Source organism: Anomalospiza imberbis, chromosome 2 (genome assembly GCF_031753505.1).
Source record: "Anomalospiza imberbis isolate Cuckoo-Finch-1a 21T00152 chromosome 2, ASM3175350v1, whole genome shotgun sequence".
Lineage (NCBI taxonomy): Eukaryota > Metazoa > Chordata > Aves > Passeriformes > Viduidae > Anomalospiza > Anomalospiza imberbis.
Window position 1 is genome coordinate 77,910,622 of NC_089682.1, and position 22,417 is coordinate 77,933,038.

At 39.4% G+C, this 22,417-nt stretch overlaps 1 protein-coding gene across 6 annotated transcripts in view; it reads left to right on the forward strand.

Moving 5' to 3' along the window:
* The window catches only part of POLQ (DNA polymerase theta), a 53,276-nt gene that overhangs the window by 658 nt on the left and 30,201 nt on the right, over window positions 1–22,417 (forward strand). For all 6 annotated transcript variants that reach the window (XR_010996435.1, XM_068181919.1, XM_068181921.1 and 3 more), the window contains exons 2-11: window positions 3,176–3,358; window positions 4,086–4,216; window positions 5,624–5,780; window positions 9,686–9,794; window positions 12,426–12,645; window positions 14,519–14,663; window positions 14,766–14,912; window positions 15,951–16,163; window positions 20,678–20,820; window positions 22,082–22,286. Coding sequence is in view for 5 of the 6 variants with exons in the window: in XM_068181919.1 (XP_068038020.1) it covers window positions 3,176–3,358; window positions 4,086–4,216; window positions 5,624–5,780; window positions 9,686–9,794; window positions 12,426–12,645; window positions 14,519–14,663; window positions 14,766–14,912; window positions 15,951–16,163; window positions 20,678–20,820; window positions 22,082–22,286 (1,653 nt within the window). In the remaining variant the exon portion in view is untranslated. The remainder of the gene's footprint in view (window positions 1–3,175; window positions 3,359–4,085; window positions 4,217–5,623; window positions 5,781–9,685; window positions 9,795–12,425; window positions 12,646–14,518; window positions 14,664–14,765; window positions 14,913–15,950; window positions 16,164–20,677; window positions 20,821–22,081; window positions 22,287–22,417) is intronic.

The following is a 22,417-nucleotide window of genomic DNA, read 5'->3' on the forward strand; positions in this document are numbered from 1 at the left end:
TAGTCCGTTCTCCTTGCTATGCCAAACAGGGTTTGTTTACCTAAGTTGAGAAAGTGATCAAAGAATACATATAGAATACAGAAGAAGTATACACAGTATATTTCTGTATGCAATATACAAGACTTTGTATAAACATCTTATGGCAAGGTGTCACATCAAGTGCTCCTGCTGCCAGACAGAGACACTTAAAGTGATGTTTCTAGATGCCATACATACATTTTACCAGCTTATTGTGCTCTTGAATCAAGAGAGAAATCAAGATGCATACAGCATCGAGATTGATATGCATCTTAAATTAAGATATTTACAAAGCATCTTGCAGTTTCATCTCTTTGTGATTTTTCTGTAACTTTTTAAAGCATTTACATCTCTCAGTCTCTTCTCCAGTCATGTCATATCTTCTCACTGATGTGATTATGCTCTGCAAGATACAATTTTGTCAATTTCTGCACATGGAACAGAGCAAGGAAATGTACACATTTCCACAGTCAGCTCCCCAAAGACAATTCAGTAAGCAGCACTCTTGTGTTTAACTGGCCCCACAATCTGGAATAGTTTTCCTTTTGAGAAATCAAATACCTGATGCTATTAACCAACAATTTATATCTTCCTAATTTTGACTGTTTCTTAGCATTGTTTTAGTAAATAAAAAAAGGTTAGTATCACAGGTATACTTCTGTACATAGATCTTTAAGCCACAAGTTTCCAAACACATCTTCAGTTCTAAAGATATTCTTCAAACAGCCGAATCACCTGATCCTTTACTCATTCCATCTTTTACATGAAATTTGTTGGTTTTAACACTAGGGAAAAAGCTTGAGGTCCCATCACGTAGGGTTTTTTTTTTTTTTTTTGTTTCTGAATCCTAATTCTACCATATTAATCACTGTATTTGATTTGCATGGCAAGGGGGGGACTATAAGCTTCTGTTGGCTTCTGTGAGCAGCCACCAGAAGTTTCCCCTATGCTGGACAGAGCCAATGCAGCCAGATCTAAGAGGCCTAAGGCCATCAGTAGCCCCTCTGGGATAATGTATTTAAGAGGGAGGGAAAAAAAGCCTTTGCAATGGCACCTGCAGCTGGAGGAGTGAGACTATGTGATGGAAACAGCCTGCAGACACCAAGGTCAGTGAAGACGGAGTGGGAGGAGATCCTTCAGGTGCCAGAGCAGAGATTTGGTGGTGCAGCCTGTGGTGAAGACCACAGGCCTGTGGTGCACCTGCAGCCTGTGGTGAAGACCATGGTGAGGCAGGCTGTCATCTACCTGTAGCCCTTGGAGGTCCATGGTGGAGCAGAGATCCACCTGCAGCTCGTGGAGAACCCCATGCTGGAGTGAGTGGTTGCCTGAAGGAGGCTGTGGCCCTGTGGGAATCCGGCATTGAAGAAGGCTCCTGGCAGGACCTGTGGAGAGAGGAGCCCATGCTGGAGCAGGTTTGCTGGCAGGACTTGTGACCCCATGGGGGACATGAACTGGAGCAGTTTGTGAAGAACTGTGGCCTGCAGGAAGGACTCACGTTGGAGAAGTTAGTGGAGGACTGTCTTCTGTGAGAAGGACCCCACACTGGAGCTGGGGAGGAGTGTGAGGAACTTCTCTCTGAGGAGGAAGGAGTGGCAGAGACAGTGTGTGATGAACTGACTGCAACTCCCATTCCCTGTCCCCTTGTGCTGCTGGGGGGAAGGAAGTAGAGAAAACTGGGAGTACAGTTGAGCCTGAAAAGAAGGGAGGAGTAGATGTTTTTAAGATTTTGCTTTATTTCTCATTATCCTACTCTGATTTGATTAGTAATAAATTAATTCTCCCCAAGTCAAGTGTTTTGCCTGTGATGGTTAATTGGTGGGTGGTCTTTCCCTGCCCTTTTCTTCCCTCATGAACCTTTCATTGTATTTTGTCTCTCCTGTCCTGTTGAGGAGGGGAATGACTTTGGGTAGCTTTGGGTAGCACCTGATGTCCAGCTAGGGTCAACCCACCACAGTTACAGTTTAGGATGGATATTTCTGGTCTCCTCTGAATTCCTCTTGGGAAGTCTGTCCTGCTTTGTAGCATATTTCTGTTCTCTCCCAATGGTGCGTAAATTTTTGTTTAGTATTTTATGGCATTTTGATTACACAAAGTGAAGCAAAGCTGTGTAGAGGAGACTGATCATGCAGCAGTGACAGCCTAGGTTGGGGTTAACCTCAAGGCAGAAGTTGAAATTTTTAGTGTGATGAGAGAAGAAATGCTGGCTGCTTATGCAGGCTGGTATTATTAATCTAGCCTGCCTTTATGCTGTCAACAATGGTGGGAAATTTCTTTTAGAATTTTTTGAATGTACCAGTGGAAGAACAGGCACAGTAGAGGCAGTACACACGATTACTTGGTTTTCATCTCAATTTTACAAGGTCTTTCACAAAATGCTGTTACTGGAACTATATATTTATGGGTGATAGGGGAGGCATTCTTGTGGATCAGAAACCTGAATGGGATAAAAAACTTGAGTTTTCTTAATGACTAGGAAAAACAGAGGCAAAGGAGAGGGAGGAGGCAGTGCCTGTAGTCAGCACAAAGTTGTTTAGCGTTACTAAGGCAAGAAATAATCAGCAAGGAACTTAATTAAGCTAGAGGAACCGGCAGTGTTGTGAAGATATTAATCAGTGTAATAAACTGAAATATGACACACTGTACATAGTAGCTTGAGCTGCTTGTTTACTTTAGGTTGTGGTTTTCATTCATTTGTAAAAGAAAACACTGGGCAGTTCGGTAATCAGTGAGAATTAGTGAAATCTCAGTAGCAATAACTCCTTAAAAGGGAAATGGTGTGGGTGAGGACAAGATGGCAAATTAATGTAACAATGCTGTTACATTAATCAGTGATTAAGCTCTCTTTGACTATGTATTTGGTGATGGCTGCTCTGTCTCAAAAGCAGATACCAGGGCAACAGTTTGGTGAAGAGATTAATTGAATGTGGAAAATCTTACAGGAGGAAAAATTGAAAAAAAAAAGATGTCAGAAGAATTGAAGAATGGTGAACCATCCACACAAAATATTGAAAAATATAGGCCAGATAGTTTATTGCCTTTTCTTGTAATACAGGAGTTTGCAGAGAAGTTTGACATTTGGGTGTATAACCTAAGTGACCTCCGATGCAAAGATGATACTTGACTTTTTAAATTTTATTTTTATTTTCTCCTTCAAAAGGGCAATATCAGCAGGTAAATGTTCCTGAAGACCAAGCAGACAAGTTGCTCCTTGCAAGCTGGGGTCTTCCCAAAGCAGTTCTGGAGAAATACCACAGCCTGGGAGTTGTGCAGATGTTTGAATGGCAAGCAGAATGCCTGATGCTTGGACAAGTTCTGGAGGGGAAGAACCTCGTTTACTCAGGTATGCGAACATCTGACAAAACCAGTCCCCCCCCTAACTTTTCCACTGCCATTTACAAGGACTTACTGGTGCTGAGACATTTGGATCTGGCAGGTAGAAAGGTCAAGATCCTCTTCTGGAGACATCTTAAGATCTGTCCCATTTCTGTACCTCAAACTTGACTTAATGATCTTCTTTTCAGATGGGAAGAGAGACTTTTTGCCCCATTTTCTCTGTTCAAGTTCCTTTAGAAGTTGATAATTAGGAGTCAGCTAATGGTGACTCTTTTTTATTACAGACTGTCAACTAGGAACTGAATGCTAACACAATTGAAGATATACATACTTCTGAGAATGTTATTTGCTATTAGTTTGTTTTCAGTCCATTTATTATTTTTATTCACATATTGTGTGTGGAGTGTACATGCAGAAGGGGAAGTAATGCCAAAGGAGAAGGAGGACTGGTGGACTAGGAATCTATAGGAAATGACAATTGGTTGTCTGTCCTTCATGGGAAAAAGGTTCTAGGGCAGCACTGAGAGGATGAAGAACTTGGAAGAGAGGCAGGTGATTTTTAACCTTCTTGACTCTATAGGGGTGACTGCAAATATGTTTATGGGTGAGAGACATCAACTGAAGAGTCCCACCCCAACTTCTCCAGTAACTGCTTTGTGTGCTAGATTTGTGATGCTTTTGGATTTATTTTTTAAACTTTAAAAATTAATTAACCCCCTTTTTTTTTTTTCAAGCTCCTACCAGTGCTGGAAAGACTCTGGTTGCAGAATTGCTTATTTTGAAGCGAGTCCTGGAGACTCATAAAAAAGCTCTTCTCATCCTTCCCTTTGTCTCTGTGGCCAAGGAGAAGAAATGTTACCTGCAGGTAAGTAGCATTCAAGGAAAGTAAATTTATGGATAGTAGTTATTGGGTCACATTTTTTAAACAGAAATGCAAAAGCATGGATTTTGGGGGGAAAAAATTGCTGAGTTTTTTCATAAAAGAAGTTGTAGATAATTTAAAATTTGCTCTAAGCTGGAGATAAAAAAATAAAACTTTTAGCCAAAAAGATAAACTTGGAAAATTTTTACAGAGTTGATTAAAACATTTTTTTTCAGCTTTGACTTTTAAAGCATTGTTACTTGCATTTATTCACTGATTTGATAATATACAAAATTTAAATGAACTTTCTAATGAGAGTTCATGTTAGGAAAAGTGCAAAGGGAAGGTCTAAATACCATCTTAAAGATAAAAGTATATTTTAGCTTTCCTTGGGCTATTTCACCACAATTTTGTGCATTTGATTTCAAATCTGCATTTGATTTTGCTATTTTTTTCTTCTGCCAGAATATGGCTGTGTCTTGGCTTCCTTGCTGCAACTATTTAAAAAATAAAATTACAGTGGGAACACTCTTCAAGACATAAACATTTTTTCTTGAAAGACTTCCATATCAAACATTGTTGCCATTAGGTAATGACAATGACTAAAACCAAATCCAAACCCAGCAGGCATTTTTGTTATATTTTCTAGCAGTTAAGACAGTTTGTTTTTTTCATTAGCTGAGATGGTATCTTAACTTTACAAATTGCTAGGAAATCCTACAAACTAAGTGCAAAAGCTATTTTGAAGTGCTTGATAATGGAGACACATTTTTGCTTTAATCTTGTAAAACTGGAGGATTATCAGTACTCTGTTCTGCTACTTCTGGCATGAGGTTTGGCCATAGCTGCACATCCTTGAACTCAAAGGGTGACCTACCTGTGAGGTGCAAATATTGTATCTTTTGTTAATGCTGTGTGGGATATGTCAAAGCTTTGGCACTGCAGTGAGGAGACCTGGAAGAGAAGAAGTTACTGTTTCTTGGCTTTCAGTGTGAGATATGTCATCGCTGTGTTTGGAGTTCCATTTTGGCTTTTGCCCAGGATTTCTCAAGAAGAAAGTGTCTTTTTACATAAGCCACTGATATTATAAACTGTTGCACTGTGTGTTCCGTAATATTTTTAATATTAGATCTTCTTATACATTGCAGGGGTTTTCATCTTTTACTCAGTTATGTACATTGTCTTGCAACATGTACTCTATGGCTTCTGCTTTGGAAATAAAAAAAGACAGTGGAGAAAAGAAGTGTCACTAACTGGCTGAGATATGGCTTTAATCCTATTATTTGACATTAAAAGTAATGTAGAGGAAATGTAGATGTAGAGTGCAGGCTTTTTTGTGATTCCAGCAGGCATTGGTCAGAAGTTCAGAGTTGTAACCTTGGCATAATGTTCTTTATCCTTGGAAAACAGGCCCTGTTTCAGGAGGTGGATGTGAGAGTGGAAGGCTACATGGGAAGCATGGCTCCTGTTGGACGTTTCTCTGCTCTGGATGTTGCTGTCTGCACCATTGAGAAAGCCAATGGACTAATCAATAGGCTCATAGAAGAAAACAAAATGGACTCCCTGGGTAAAATACTACAGCTTGATATATTCTGAGTGCATGTGAAATCATGGGATACTTCAAGTTTTCTGAGTTGTGTATGTGACAGACATACCATACAGGAATGCAGCAATTTTCTTCTTCCAGAGAACCTCTTATTTGGATTTAGGAGGACAGTCAGCACTGTTCCATGTAGCTCAGCAACTGGGATGAGTAGGTAGAAGCTGCAGGCTTTAGTTTGTCTCAAATGGATGGCAAGCTGCATTTAACAATGATTCCCATTGCTGGGAACTGTTCTCTAATTAATAAAACTGAATTAAAGTTCTGAGATATGTTTGAGTTCAGGAGTGTATTATGTTCATTTGTTTTAGACAGAGATTGTGGAATCTAAGATCTATCTTTGTTAGCTTGAGGAAGAGAAGAAATTACATTCTGTGCTCATCTGGATCCAGATAAGCAGAATGAATACATAGTGCTCCTCTGGGTAGGCATGGTGACTGGAAGGGCTATGCCATTCATTTTTGTCTTGTTTGCTGAAAAACCCTCTGTCCTTGTAACGTTGGCTTCTGGGTCACTGTGGCCCTGATGGCCACTAGATAATGAAAGTGTTCATTAAATATTGGGGATGAGATAAAAGCTGAAGAAGCCCAATGTTTCCATGTACACTTGAGAGAGACGTGCTTTCCTAGTCCAATCAGAAGTTTGTTGCTTTCTCAATCCAATCAGAAGTTTGTTATTCTCTTTTTTCCTCTGCTCAAGAAAGCTATACCCAGTTATGTTTTATACAGTAATCCTTCCCATCTTCACTCTGTCCTGTAACATAGCTGGTTGCTAATTTAAGAATATAAAAATAGATGAGGATCGAGCTGCTCTGAGACCTCCACCTTTTAAACTGCTTTTCTGTGTGCATCTGGTATCATAATATTCTGCTTCATTGTGTACCAGAAGAGCTTTTTTAGAGAGAAAATGGGAAATAAAACCTTGTAAGTTTTTTCAGAGTGTGAGATCATGGGATAACACATTCACACCTGGATCTATAGGGGCTGAATCACCATGAATGCTTTAGAGACTGCCAGTGGGTTGGAAGATGAGTGGGTGATTGTTGTGCAGCATTTTAAACTCATTCAAATGAAGGCTCCTGCAGTCCAGCTCGATTCTTGAATGTATATCTTCATCCCTTCACTTGGAAGAAAACCTATTATTTATTTCAATATATGGCTACTTGTGTTAAGGTTTTTTTTTACTTGTTTAAACTAGGGTTAGTTTGATCATATGTCACCACACTGTACAAGCTGTACTGCCAGCACAAGGCAGACAGTGGGGTCAGGATAAGCAACTTTCTGTTGGCTTGTGTGCCTTGGAAGCATACTCAGAATATGAAAATATATTGTTTAATTATACCATCTTTCAGATGCTAGAGATACACCAAATCCCTCTGCTGGAGCCTCCATTTCATCCCTACATGTTGTGCTTTCAAAGATTGATGTACTTGAAAGGAGTCATTTAAATATAAGCAGCCAAGTGACTAGAAGATTTGAGTTTGAAGATGTGTTCTCAATACCAATTCCTCCCTAAAGCACCATGTTTTTCTTTCACCATTTGAAAATACCTCTGCTGCAAACCTCCATTTCCCTTATGCCCCAATATGGCTGTGTAGCAGAAATAAGGGTAAAATGCTTTTTTTTTCTTTATATGCTTCTCTGAAATTAATTTTAAAATTAAATTTGATTTTAAAAAGTCATCTTTATGTAAGAAATGGATAAGTTTTCTGGTTGGAGGTAAATTTTTATAAAAGCTGTAAAATATGGGTATGAACTGAAAATGCCAGTTTAGCTGTCGCCCAAAGGAAGCTTGTCTGAAACTGCAAGATTGTACCTTGTCTTCTAATTAATTCTAAATTTAGACCAGTTTGTAACAAGGGTGTTTTATCTTTTGAGATGAGTTATTGGGAGATGACTGCAGTCCTGGCTGGATTCCATCTCAAGCTTGAGCTGTTCCTTTCGTTGATGTCAACCCCATGCTGATAGCTCACATTGCCTTTGGAAATTGTTGAGAGAAACTCAAATCCTCTGCCTGCCAGAGCTCTCTTTGCTGTATGAAGCAGTTAAAAGCAATGTTGTGTTGCTAATTATTATATAACATGTCAGTTTAAAACATCCAGGTATGGGATGATGATATTCCTCTTGTTCATCCTCTTGACACTGATGCTAAAGAAATTTTTAGGAAAATGATTAAAGAAGAATCTGCTGCTTTGTCAGTGTGTCAGCTGGGAATGGATTTGTAATGTGCTGTTGTGATATTTGTTTCTTAATTTAAACTTGAAATTAAAATATTACTAGTTGAATTATATTTACAAAATCAAGTCCTTCCTGTTTTTCATTTAGAACTTTTTAGTTTTAAACATGATGGGGAATTAAAACAACCTAGTTATTCTACAGTAAACATGTCTGGTAGCTCTCAGGTACTTTTTAGTAGTTTTTTTCCCAGCTGTCTTCTAGGGATATGCCTAATTTGCAGACAGAAATAGCAGACTGACTCTAGCCTCATTTTCAGTACCTATGTGGTATGATGAAGGTTTGAAGTGACTTGCATGGATTTTACTTTGGTAGGTATCTGATTAAACTGTCCTTTCTCAGCTCTGGAAGAATTCAGGCAGATTGTTGTAGGGGAAGCAGGGAGAAGCTTTTTCTGGTACCTGAATATGTACTTGGTGACCAATGAATTGCCATTATTTACAAGCAAGAGCAGAATAGAGGAAGTACGGGAAGACAGAGGAGCTGGATGGGTGAGAGTTTGTAAAAGAGGCTGATGAAGCAGTGCAGCACTCTTTTCTAACTTAAGTGGCTTGAAAGAGAAGGAGGGAGAAAACAGACGGAGAGAGAAGGAACATATGTAGGAAGGAGAGAAAAAAAAAGAGAAGGAAAAATAGCATTGAGACAGATAATGTAAGGTCACATTTGCCCTTAAGCTCCTGCTATTTTAGCCGTACCAGAAAGATATTACATAGCTGCACCAAAGAGGGAAAAAAAATTCCACAGCAGCAGAGCTAATGAAGTGTGGTGTCCTCTGTGCCCTGCTTTTTTTTGTTAAACCTTCCTTTATCTTACTCCATATCCCTGGGACCCTGTGAGCTGGCCAGAAAGGGTATATTTTGTGGCTGGGATGTGTACAGGAGGTGCACTGTGTGCCTGAGTAGTAGTGGCTCTGTGTTTTCTCCTAGTCTGGTCTGTTGTCTCCAGCTGCTGATATTCAGAAGCTTTTTTAGACATTATTCTTTTAGAAATTTCTACACACCTTAAAAATTTGATGGAGGTGGTTAAGAGATTAAAATGTCATTCGCAGGAGGTAGGAGGGCAACAAAGCTGTCACATAAGGATTTTTTTTCATTAGAAAGCCAAAGCTAAATAGTAGAGCTTGTTCAGGTTTGGTTAATGAAGAGCAATTTAATAGGAAGCAGACTGCCAGTGTAATTGCATCTGCTCTTGTTTTTTTTCTGACACGACTGCATTAGTAAAAAATGATGGTTTTATCTAAGACAGTGATGTCAACAAAATTTTTTACTAGCTCATTTGGGTGCTGGAATTTTCCTTTCCAGATACTCTGGAGCCTGAGGGTTTTTACTTGAAATGAGGTTACAGTACAGATGCTGCAATACTGTTTTGTGTGGTGTCTAGACTAACAACTCAACCTATTTGTTTTTATTTTTTAAAAGCTGATTTTGTGTGTGTATGTGTGGTTGTGGTGGGTGTGAAATGTCATTACATTGGTCATGATTTGTCTCTTTCAGTGACAGAAGGAAGCCATCGTGATATTGGTAAGATGAATTTCTGAATTTAAATTTCAGTTCATCATGTGGAATGTGAATGGATCAAGGCTATTTGCTCTTAGTTTGGAGGTTTGTCAGATATGACCTGAGTGCTTTTCTTTATCAGGAGTGGTGGTTGTGGATGAGTTGCATATGCTGGGAGACTCTCATCGAGGATATCTGCTGGAACTCCTCCTGACCAAAGTGAGATATGTTACAGAGAAGGTAGCAAAAAGGTGAGTAGACTGAGATGTTTGTCTTTTAATGCTAAATAATTGATGACTCTAAATATTTGTTCTCTGTGTGAATGCAACTTAGTTAGCTCCAAAGTTTTTATGACAGCGATGACCTAGACTATTTTGTTTAAGAGCTCATCATAGCACTTTTCAGGACTTTTTGCCATTGTAGTTAAACCCTCTTTTCCACATGGTTTTCAATTTGTGTGCTGCCATGGGATTTATCCTCTCAGGAAAAAAAGGAAGGCTGAAGCTTTCATTTACTTCTTTAGCCTATTTTTTTTTAACTTTGGATTTTTTAAAAACAGTTTTGCTAGCAGATTTGCCCTGCCTAATTTTTCAGTGCTTCATGGAGTGGTGTAATTATCCTACTGGAATGCTCTGGTGTGATGGAAGAGTGGGCAGGCTGTTAACTTGTGCATGGTGAATTGATCAGAAGGCTTAGAGGATATGTCAGCAGTCTGCTTAGTTAGCAATGCTCTGGGTGAGCTCTGCTTTTGCTCATAACATGTGGTTATGAGCCTGGTGGTTGCATGTTTTCTTGCCTTTAGCAGAATTGATTTGACTCTGGGGAATAGATAAGATGTTTGAGAAGACCTCTAGAAGCTTTTAAGAATTCAGTGTCTAGATCCTCAGCACCAAACTGTCCAGCTGCTCCATAGTGCCCAAACACAGAAAAAAGGAAATGGAGGAGGTGGTGTAACAATCTTTATTGGTGGTGCTGAGAGAAGAATCAAAATCAACTGTTTCCTTAGAACAGAAAGTCAGATTTTGTCAGTTTTCTCTGCTGCTTCTTGCCTTGTGAGTTTTACCAGTGCTGGGTTAAGCAGAGACCATCTATTTAGTTCTGGGGGAGCTGTTATTTCTACACTGTCTCTCCATCGGACATTTCACCCAGTATTGCCCATCATGATTTCCAGGAGCCATCAGTGTTCTTGGTCTAATCACATCTGACTTCTCATATTCTCCCCATAAATCCTGGAAGGCAGTACACGTTGGAGCAGTGTGAGTGACTTTGCCACTCCTTTTCTCTCAGTTTATCAGGTAGCTGCAGCACAGCTGTAGGTTCACCCTCTGCTTTACTCCCTTGCATTGAGGAAGCAGGAAGGAGAAAACACTTGCCAGGGGAAAAAAGTACAGGTGCATCAAGGAATGTTCCTGGGAAGAGACAGTGTTTCATCCTTCACCATGCAGGCATGCTAGGGCCCAGATCTCTATCTCTCTGTCAGGATCAAGGTGACAGCGGTACCCTGTACCACTTCCTGACATGAAGGAAGTGGCTGCTAATTTTATTTTGGAATCCACTGGATGCGTGGAGCTGAAGACCACATTTTCTCTCAAATGTCCGTCTAAGTCTGTGTTTTGGGTTTTTTTCCTCTCTGTTGTTTAATGAGCTTATATAAAGTCTTTAAACACTGTCCAGTCTGGCCAGTTATCAGAATGATCAGTGCCTGTCCCACTGAAGTACAAACTGTGTCTTCACAGCAAGCAAATGTTCTCAGATGGTCATTGCCTGTGTGGGTGTCCATGCTTCTCCACGAGGCTTTTCAAAACTCAGCCAAAATTCTGCAGCAGATTTTTCTCTTCCTTAAGTCACATAGTGTGCTGTAGAGCTAGAACTTTTTAAGTCTTTGGAGGACAATAGTTGCCTTAGGGAGGAAAAAGTCCAAAGTTCCTGTAGGGACAAAAATCTGTAACCTTGATGGTGAAGCTGTACTAGCAAATGCTTAAGAGCTTGGATAACAGAGAGTCGGCCTCTCCTCAACTTCCTTATTTCTGTCTCATCGGTGACTGGCCTTTTATACTACAGCTTTGGGGTAATCTTGTTTTCTCTGTCTTGTCTTTGCCAGGATTACCAGGGTCTTCTTAGAAGATTCAGATTATTTCTGAGCTCACAGTGATTTGTCAGATATTTTTATTTTTTAAAGTCTTGATTTGTGGCTCAGTGCTATGCAAATGAGTACTTTTCAAACACAAGCTTAGAAGCATAAAAAAAAAACCCTATTATGCCCTATTCAGGCAAAAGCCTGAATTAGAATCTAAATTTGGGTATCTAAATTAACAGTTTGTGTTGTCAGGTTTGTTAGGAGTCCATTACTTCTCACTGTCTTTAGTGAAAGCTGCTGTTCAGCATTTTAGGAACAGAAGCTACTTGCTTCTTTGCTGTACTTAGGGCTTTGGTTTCCAGATCTAGGAAGACATTAGTCTAATATTATTTGTCCTGAAATGGAGACAAATAGAAGTGTTTTAATTAAGGTATTTAAGCTTAGAAAGATTGCAGTGGAGATCGAGCCATTCCTTTATTTCCATGATTTTGTTAGTGGCAAGGAACTTTGCCACTTTGTGTTTGTTTTCAGTCTCTCCAAATATGCAGTCAATTTATAGCTGTTGGCTACCTAAAGCAGGTAAACGTTTAGGTTCAAATTGATTAAAAACGGATTTATCTTGTTATCAGTGCATAACATGACATATTTTCTAAGGGTAGAATACGGCTTCCTTCTTTGTCAAGAAGCTGAAAAATTAGCTTTGCACTTGAGAGGCTGGAAGGAATTAGATCGAACTGTTTTTTCTGAATTCCGTTTTCCACAACTGTGTTGTCACTAACTTTCATTTTCTTTTAACCACTTCCAGACACACAGAGAGCACCAGTCCTGGTTTTGGTGGGATACAGATAGTAGGCATGAGTGCTACCCTCCCAAACCTGGGGCTCCTGGCCTCATGGTTAGATGCAGAGCTCTACTGTACAGATTTCCGCCCTGTGCCCCTCAAGGAGTGGGTGAAAATTGGCAGCAACATATATGACTCCTCCATGAATTTAGTGCGAGAATTCCAGCCCAAGCTGCAACTGAAGGTAACAAAACTCTGAGCAGGGCTTTGGGATAATGCCTTTGGCAGTGCTAAAGTTAAAAAGACAGCTCCTGGTATGTTTTTTGTTAATTTTTAAATAGATGACATTCACAACTTCATTGTTTACTTCATAGATTCATGCTCAAACTGAGAATAAAATTGGTATTTTTGTCTTCTCCTGACTTAAATTAAAAAAACCCAAAATACAGACTCATTAAGGTATTGAAGATTTTTGAATCTGACTTGAAGACAAAGTTGACTTTGCAGTTATGTTGTTTCTGAGTACTTGACAGGTATAAAGAATTTGATTCTCCCCTTACCCACCACTCTATCTTGTGTCTGGAAATCTACTTCCCTTTCATAAATGCAGGTAAGTATTTCCTGCATAGGCCAAGGAATTTGCATTCATAATTTGGAGAAAGTATTTGTATTAAAATCTGGTGTTGAACTTGCTTATATTAAACTGCTAAAGATCTAATTTTGACATTGATTAGAAGGCAGATGTCCATTCCAATTCTTCTGAATCTGTCATCAGTAGTTAGTCCTTTTGCACACTTGAAAAGGATATGGAAAGTTAGGAGTAACATACTATAATGATTTCAAAGAACCAAATGGGTACAAGTGGGAAATTTGAGCTCTCTACTTGTAGGTCTTTTCCTGTGGAGTCTTTGAAGGGTGAATTCTCTCTTCACTTGTTTCAGCTGCTCTGTATAATACTGGTGTAGTAGTTGGGCAGTATGGGCTGAATGGCAGCAATATTTAGGAATGTTTTGCACTCCATTCTTGCTGTGCACAGACGTTCTCTTGTCAGTAACATGGTGGCACAGCAAAGAAAACGCGTCCTGGAAACAAAAGGAAATGTTTTTCCACTAGAACATTTGGAAGTTAGTTTTTATGTGGTCATATTGAGAAAGTGATGTTGCATTTGGATATTTTTGAGACAGTTGCTTTGGATAGTTACTAAATTAAGCGAGAGAAAGAACTAAACTAGGCTTATGACTCAATGGTTTAAAGGAGTTGGCTTATTTTATAAGACTGGGGGATCTTGAGCTTGAAATCTATCACTAGACCTTCAGACTTCTGTGCCTCAGACTAAACCAGTTAAAGGGAACTTGATGACTTCACCACTTCAGCTGAATTTGGCTGATTCCTTGTGGAGAAGTTCCTGCCATTGCTCCCCTGTTTTCATTTGCAATTTAGTGCTTTTTATTTCTTGCTGTACGCCTACATTTTTCTCTTCCTCCTTTGGCCTGCTTGCTACAAGAGAATCTGGCATAGCCAAGATCAATTGCAGGGACTCTCTTAAGATCTTAAAAACAAAAAAGCCAGCTGTAAACAGCAGGTTTTTGCATGAACATCTATATAAGTATCCCTAAAAGCTTTCCACTGTGCTCTGAACACCTGCAGTCTTTGGTCAGCAGCACTTGCTGAGTGCCTCTTACTGGGGATGCTTAAACTGCTACATGCCAGGCTTTTAGTTCAGACATCCAAGTTAACAAATAGTCCCTGGTTAAAGTAGAGGGGTTTTCCTTTGGAGCTCTTCCTAGTTCTTCCCCACTGCTGTTAGCTGTGATGTGGAGGTTGCAGTGATTTATTTGTGCACTGTGTGGCCTTAATTCAGAAAAAGATTTCTGAAAGCTAGATGTAAAACATTACATGTATTCATGGGTAGGTCTAGAACTGCCCTCAACAACGTGGTCATACTAGTGCTTGGACTTCATAAAGCAAGACAGAAACTAAGATAACAGTCCTCCATGTTCTATGTTTGCTTCTCTTTCTGACTGGAAGTAGAAGATTTCTACTGGGATACAGAAGGACAACACTTACAAACCTCATTCAATCTGAGAGTGCACTGAAAATATTTTATCTCAATTCAGGGAGACGAAGACCATATTGTGAGCCTGTGTTATGAGACTGTTTGTGGTGGCCATTCAGTCCTGCTCTTCTGTCCATCCAAGAACTGGTGTGAGAAGCTGGCAGACATCATTGCCAGGGAGTTCTACAGTTTGCAACAAACTGAGAGTAAGAGAAAAGTACTTAATAGAAGAATGCACAGAAGTATGCACAGTGCCTTTAATGAAAATTAATTTTAGCAGGAACTATAAAAATACTTTCTTTCTCAAGGTTCTGCAAAAAACTCAGCCCTTGCCCCAGTTGTTGTGGACAGAGAAGGGATTGATGAGGTCCTGGATCAGTTAAAGCGTTCGATTTCAGGCCTGGACTCTGTGCTCCAGCGTACTTTGCCATGGGGAGTGGCATTTCATCATGCAGGTATTCCTGAATATCTTGGTCTTGAATTCAGTAATGGTTAAGTCATATGAGTTCTTTTTACTGCAGGTATCAGCATTTTACCAGTTGCTTTTTTAAGTGTCTTGTTGCTTATGAATAAATAAACTTTGAGAATCCCACAGTTACAGGTAAAATTGAAATTCTTTTTTTGTGGCCAGAGACTTCAATTCACAAATTTGCTAAATCTTCTCTCTATTATGTTGGATAACAGCAACTTCTGGAATACAACTTACCTGGTCTTTTCTTTGTGAAATGCCTGAAAATTTAACTGATTTACAGCTCCAGCATTTTCAATTTGTTCCTAAAGCTGCCAGAGTATTTCAGAGCAATTTTCATCAGTTTAATACTGAAATAAATGAGTGAATAGAGGCTGTGTAAAAATAAAAATAAAAGGAGCATGTGTTGTGAACACTTCTGCTTGGATTTTTTATTTCTTACTTAGGTAGGTAATAGAGTATGTCACCTGTTGATTCACTGAGAGAAAGACTGACTGGGAGAGACAACAGTAGCTATGGCATTGATTATGTAGGAGGAATAATTCCAAATGCTTATAGAATTGGTATTTCTTATAAAATTGGCCTGAAGCCTTGAAGGTAATGTAGAAAGATACATACTAGACCTGTAATGAGAATAATGAAGAAGGAGTCCAGGGTCAGGATGGCAGATGAGTTAAGTCCTAGTTCCCTACTGTTTTCTCATTTTTTATTTTATTTCTTTATGTATTTACTTGCAGTGCTTGTAAATATGCAGTAAATAGTTCATCTTGCTATGATGTGTACAAGCACCTTAGAAAAGCTAGTATATCACTGTCAGCTGAATAATAAAAACTTAATGGTGAAATTTTGCTTCACTTACCAGTCAGAAGTTAACTAAGGTAGTGTTGCAAGTCTGGTTCCTAACACTGACTGGTGAATGTTCATTAAGTTTGTTCTTCCCATGCTGGACAGCAATATTTTCATATTTGAGCTCTTAGATTCAGTCTCACCATCACAAGGGTCACTAAAAGCCACGTCTCCTCAGGTCTGACTTTTGAGGAGCGGGACATCATTGAGGGAGCCTTTCGGCAGGGCCTGATCCGAGTGCTGGCGGCGACCTCCACGCTCTCGTCGGGAGTGAACCTGCCCGCGCGCCGCGTCATCATCCGCACGCCCACCTTCGGTGGCAGGCTGCTGGACATCCTCACCTACAAGCAGATGGCTGGAAGGGCTGGCAGGAAAGGGGTAGACACAGAGGGTAAGCAGAGTCTTTATTGACATTCTGTCGCAGCGGTGTTAAACTGATTAAATCCAGGGCAGTACTTTGCAATTAGGGACTAATCATGATGAATTCCTTTGGTATGCTGTATGATTAGGTTAATCAAGATGAATTTGTTTGGTATTAATTTGTTTGGTATTAATGGAGTAAAAGTTGTAATTCCCAGGGGATTGTTTTCACTGCTTGAGACTGACTTTGGTATTTATTTGTCAGCTACTTCAGGAGCAGGCTATTTTTGCCTTTGAATTCCTGTTAGCTTCTAAGGCTGTGTTGTTCATTTGCCTTAATTCTGTGATCCATGGTCAGCTGACTAAAGTGTTTAGAGTTTCAGTGAGAAAATTTGCAGTAAACTCTTATCAGATGGGCCTAAAATGTAAGAAATGCATGTAAAGTCTACAATCCTAATTTGACAAACTTCTGAAATGTCTGAAATTCTGGTTTAGATTTATTAAACTTAACAATCAATTTTATGGATCTTGAAAGTAGTAATGACAGAGACAGGGAAATATGAACAATAGTTCACAGATAATGTGGTATCTTCTTGCATACAGAGGCACTGATTGATGTTGGACAAAATAATCCTGCCTGGTGTTTTAATTTGCAATGGAAATTTATCTTTATGGACAATGTTTGCAAAACGCTGCATTACACAAGTATAAACACAGGAGAAAAGAAGAAGTTCAACAGATGCAGGAAGTGAGATTTGCCCTCCTGATTGTTTGATTGGTGCTTGCTGGAGCCCTATGTAAGCAGACTGTTCTTACATTTAGCTTTCTATTTTTGCCTGAGTAGCATAGCAACAGAGCATTTTGCGACCTATATCTCTGCGAGCTCTCCCTGTGCGTTCAAGGAAAGGGCAGCTGCAGGCTGGATTTTGAAATTTTCCAGACTTTCTCATTTGACTGTAGCAGGCAGGTGTAAAATTACATTATTCCTGAAGTTTCTTCTTTTTCTCCTTCAAGTTACAATAATTAGTACCCTTTTAGACAGTTCTGATGTGACAGTTCTGATGTGTAAGCAGTTGATTTTATGCTGATGAGCTTCATGAATGTACCATTTTTTTCCACTTCACAGAGTCTTTTGGATGAGAACATAAAGCTATGTTGCCAGCTGCTACTCTGTCACAGAGTAGGGAGACTGGAGGACAGCAACTTCAGCTGGAAAATGTTAATCATAATGTGGATATGAAATTTAGCTGACAGACAGAAGATAGATGTTGTTGGGTTGAATTCCTCCTCCTCTCCTAACGATGTAGTTTTGGATTGTCTTACATTTTGGTTTTTTAATTTATTTTTCTTGATTTGGTGGAAATTTAAAAATATTATTTTGAAGAGTGAAATGTGTTTCTTTTTGCATTCATCAAAATGACCATTTTCTCAAGGAGAAATAGGTAAAGCTGAACAAAACCTAGAATTTAGTAGGGCCTTTTTTGGTTTGAATGGAGTTTTTTGCCTAGATATCCAGAGTCTTCTGGTGTTTGTCTAGTCTGATGCTAACCTGGACCTCCTCTGGTATCTGAAATGTTCAATAATGGATATTGGAACAGCTCAGTTCCTTTTTTTTTTAATTATTGTTTACTAGGTTGCAATTATTAGCTTTGAATTATCAGTGGCATCTTGGGAAAGAATATCCCCCAAGTATTGTAAAACTATCAGATAATGTGGAGCTAAGTGGATACCCATCTCTTTTAGATACATCACTCTGAAAGAGTGTCCTAGGGTGACGTTATGATGCTTGTGTCCCCAGTTGTCTGTCCTGTTTATGCTGGATATTATGTTCTGTGCCTTCAAGACTGGCTCTGAAAAGCGAAGTTTTGTTTTGTTTTCAGCCTTCTCACTCCTCCACAGTCTGCTGGACACAGACAGTGGTACATAGTTCTGCTTTTGCTCCTGCTTTTGCTTTTGCTTTTGCTCCTGCTTTTGCTTTTGCTCCTGCTTTTGCTTTTGCTCCTGCTTTTGCTCTTGCTTTTGCTTGTAGTTAGTTTAGCTGGGCAGTCCGAATTTTCCCTGGACTGTCTTTCTTCCCCTTTTCTTGGAACCATTTGAACCTGCTCCGGACTGGGACCTGGAAAACCTGAGAGTTTGCACTTCGTGGCCTGCAGCAGCCATTCCCAGTGCTGGAGGGACTGATAACAGAGCGACCACTCCCAGGAGAGACTTTCTGAATCTGTCATCTCTTCAGAGCAGTGAAAGAGTTTTGTCATCTCGTGTTATTCATTTTTTTTTTTTTTGTGCTGGGGAGTGCTTTGCCTGTTAAGTAAACAGGTTTTTTCCCACTTCTCTCAGAGGAAATTCTTCCCAAACCAGGTAGGGGGAGGGGCCATGGGGGTTTGCTTTCTGGGGGGCTCCTTCTGGAGGTTTTCTCCCAAATTTGCCCTAAAACAGGACAAAGAGTCAAAGTGAAGTTTTCAGAGGAAATTTCAGTCACATCAGAACCCAAATACAAAATGAATAGATGTTCTTTATTGCTAAAATAAAAATAAGCTTTTCTTTCACAAAACAATGCTTTACAGGCAATTTATCTTACCTACTCCTCAGTTCTGTCAAAAGTATGTGATCAACTGATATCAAAATTTTCACCTGGCAGGACTAAAAAAAATGAAGACACATCCTCTGAACATCATTTCATCCTGTAGTTCATTTATGTAATTATGTTTAAGCTGTATTTCATTACTCGCCTACACTGCATTTATTTATTCTGTTTATTAAATTTAAGTGCAGTTGTGTTTTCATTACCTCTAGATTTGCTAATTACTGTAGCATTTCCACAGCTACAATTTTATCCTAAGTTAACATTCCTAGGATATACGAAGATACCCACTAACAAAATTACCTTGTGTCCAGACTACATGCATTTAAATCTTACCAAGTTATCATAAATCTATCATGATAGTTAATGTACAGCTAATCCAAACCTAGTGTTCTCCTCTTAGTCAAAGGCAAACGTGTCCTACCCATAATTCATTTGTCCTGTGCCAGCTGGCAAAGCTTACAACTAGCTAAGATCTTCCAGTGATCCAGTTTCTCTCTAATAGCTTTGTGGAAAAAGTATCCTTTATGTGACCATTGCATTTTCCATGGCTAAGCTGTACTGATACGTGGAAAAACGCCTCAGCTCGTAAATGTTGCAAAGTAGGTGTTTGTTTATTCAGCGCTGAGGCGCGTCGGGGATAACTCCTCCAAAGACACACGCGCTTTCCGAAGAATTTAACCCTCTCTTTATTCCCTGAAATGTTATCAGGTTTTGAAATACCTGATATTTTGAATGCATCAAGTTTTGAAATACCTCCATGCCTATTCATTTCCTAGTCCCGCCCGGCCCTGGTTGGTATAATGATTGCTTATCAGTCCTTCTGTGCTTGTGCAGTGCTCTGGCACTCGCATGGGAGGAAGCAAATGAGCTTTCCAATGTCTTCCTCGCAGTGGACTTCTCACCTTGTCTCCTTGCGCATGCTCCCCGGTCTCTTGGTCGCAGTTCAAACTGTAAGGCTGGTCTAGGCTTTTTTGGGGGTCCGAGGAGTCTTTCTTATCTCAACAGCCTTGCAAGTCTGGCACTCTTTCCCTCCTACTTTGGGAAGCAGTTCCTTCCTTATCAAAATATCTTTGCATTCTCTCATCCAGTCCTCACAAGCATCCTGTCTTCGCAAGCACAGCAAATGTTAAACAATATACATGATTAAACAGCTCTCCTTAATCAATCACCTTTTAATTTCTAACCCCCTTGCCTCAGTACTATGATCTCATTAAAGGAATTTACCTGCTATTTTCATTTACCTTTTGTGGCTCTGGGACTTTTTTGTCTCCCACAGAGTTTCAGTAGTTAGAGATTAACTGAACAATGACTGACAGAGAATTTTACTGTAGGATATATTGAGATGTACTTTCAGTGGAAACCATGCAGGATACTTATGTGTATATAAATGTATATATGAAAGTTCAGAGGATGCATAGTTACCTAGATCAGTCATTTTGGATTTCTGAATTAGTTATTTCTGGTGTGAAAGCTGGTTGACTTAATACAAACTGTCCAAATACCGTGCAGCTTTTGTGTTTTCTTCGTACTTTTGAGAATTTTTTCAGTTTATTAATGTAATGAAAAAGTCAAATTGTTGCCACTGTATATTATAGTTCCAGTCAACTCCGGAACAAGAAACAAGAATGGTTCAGCAGCAATGCAGATGCATGAAGAGGCTGTGGAATCTCCTTAGATGACTAGGCAAGACCCAGACTAGCCTAATGTAACTTTGAAGCTAGCTCTGCCTTAGTTCTGATGTACTATGCATCTGTGCAGTTCTTACATAGCAATTCATATGCACTGTTTAAGATTGCACATTTTTTCCCTTCTTTTGTTACTCAGCTTTTTAAAAAATATTTATGGTTTCCCATTCCAATAGTATGTCCTTGGTGAACTGTGTGCAGCTGTTACAGTGCTAAAATGCAGTACTAAAGTCATTGTTTTTGTATTTGTTTTGTTTTTCTTTTCTTCTCCAATAGGTGAGAGCATTTTAGTCTGCAAGCCCTCAGAGAGATCAAAAGGTGCTGCTCTACTTCAGGGATCTCTCAAGCCTGTTTGCAGCTGTTTGCTGAGAAGAGAAGGGGAAGGTGTTGCTTCTAGCATGAAAAGAGCAATACTTGAGGTACGGGACCCTCAGGGATTAGAATTGTGCTTGGACCCTTAGGATGGTTTCTTCTGTGACACCACCAAATGTTTTCTGTGCACTTCTTTTTCATGTGTTTCCTCCTTTGTCAACCCAGTCATTTATTTGGCTCTGCCAGCTTGCTTCAGTATTCAGCATTTTGTCTAGGCTGTTTCTCTGCTTGCTGCAGACTGGGATGTGAGCACACTCAAAGAAGCTTTGATATTGTGTTTAGATGTACTCAAGCAGCAGGCAGAACTAAGTGTAGTTCTTAAACTTTAGGTGTGACCTGACATTCTTAGCTGGAGGATGCTTGTAAATTACTGATCCTAGAGGCTTTGTAGGCTGAATTGGGCCATGACGACATTTTTGGAACCTTGTAGGGTCTCTTATTTACCCCCTCAACTTACCCACCTCTTCTGCACAGGAATGATTGCAATTTTGTGAATACATTTTTGGTAAGCAAACAGGAGTGGTATCCAATTTGCTCCCTCCTCTGTAGAGTTCCTATAGGAGTAAAAAGGACCAAAAGGATTTTATTTCACCTAGATGAGCTTATGTCATTTTCCAAAGCTACTTTTGGTATTGAACTTGGATTAGATGCAGGACTCTTTATATAGAATTATACTTTACTGTCTTTTGAAAACTTTTGTGATGATTAGAACTTGGTTGTATTTCCACAGATTTTGAATTTTAGCAGACCAATGGAATTTCTAAATGTATTTTTCTACATAAGAGCTATCTAAAAGAAGGGAGTTCCTTTAAAGCAAAACCAAAATTCAAGGTGAACAAAATCACTCTCAATCAGGAAAACAATGGTGGGGTATAGAAATCATATTTATTAAGAGAAACCTGCAGTATGATGAATAGCCTTACAAGAACTCCACTTTTATGGCTTGCTTTGTGTATTCACAAAATTGCAGTTTGTGTTCTAACATACTTTAATATTTCACAGTGTTGGCTAAGAAAAATGCCTCAGGCTAGTCTCAAATCTAAATTGCTGCTACGTCTATATTCACTTTCAAAATAAGATTTTGTTAATCATTCTTTTCCATAGCTTAGTCCTCTTACTTCTACCCAAGATGACTGACTTCTTGCCAAGAAAGTCTTTAAGTGTTGGCTGTTGCTTTGCCTCATATTCCCCTCTCTGGGAGAATGGTTCTTTAAAACTGAGATGATGGATCACTCCCTTTGATTCTCTGATCTGATGTTCTGTCCTACTGCATCTCTGGCAATATGAACAGGTAGTTTTCTTCAACAGATCATAGTGGGGGGAGTAGCCAGCACTCCAGAGAATGTGCAGACCTATGCCTCTTGCACTCTGCTTGCATCCAGCTTGAAAGAAAGCAAGTGGGAAAATGGGAAAAAGCAAGACAACACACAGGCTGGACCTATCGAAGCTTGTGTGGCATGGCTGCTGGAAAATGAATTCATTCAGGTTGTGGACTCTGGCGATGATGTGAAAGGTAAAGTTGGTGTTTATCCCAGTGATTGCAGTTTTGATTTGCTAACTAAGCAGATGTTCAATGTAAATTAATAGTAAGGACTTCTCTGCATTTTAAAAAATTTTATTGTAAAGAATTGTGTATCAAGAATA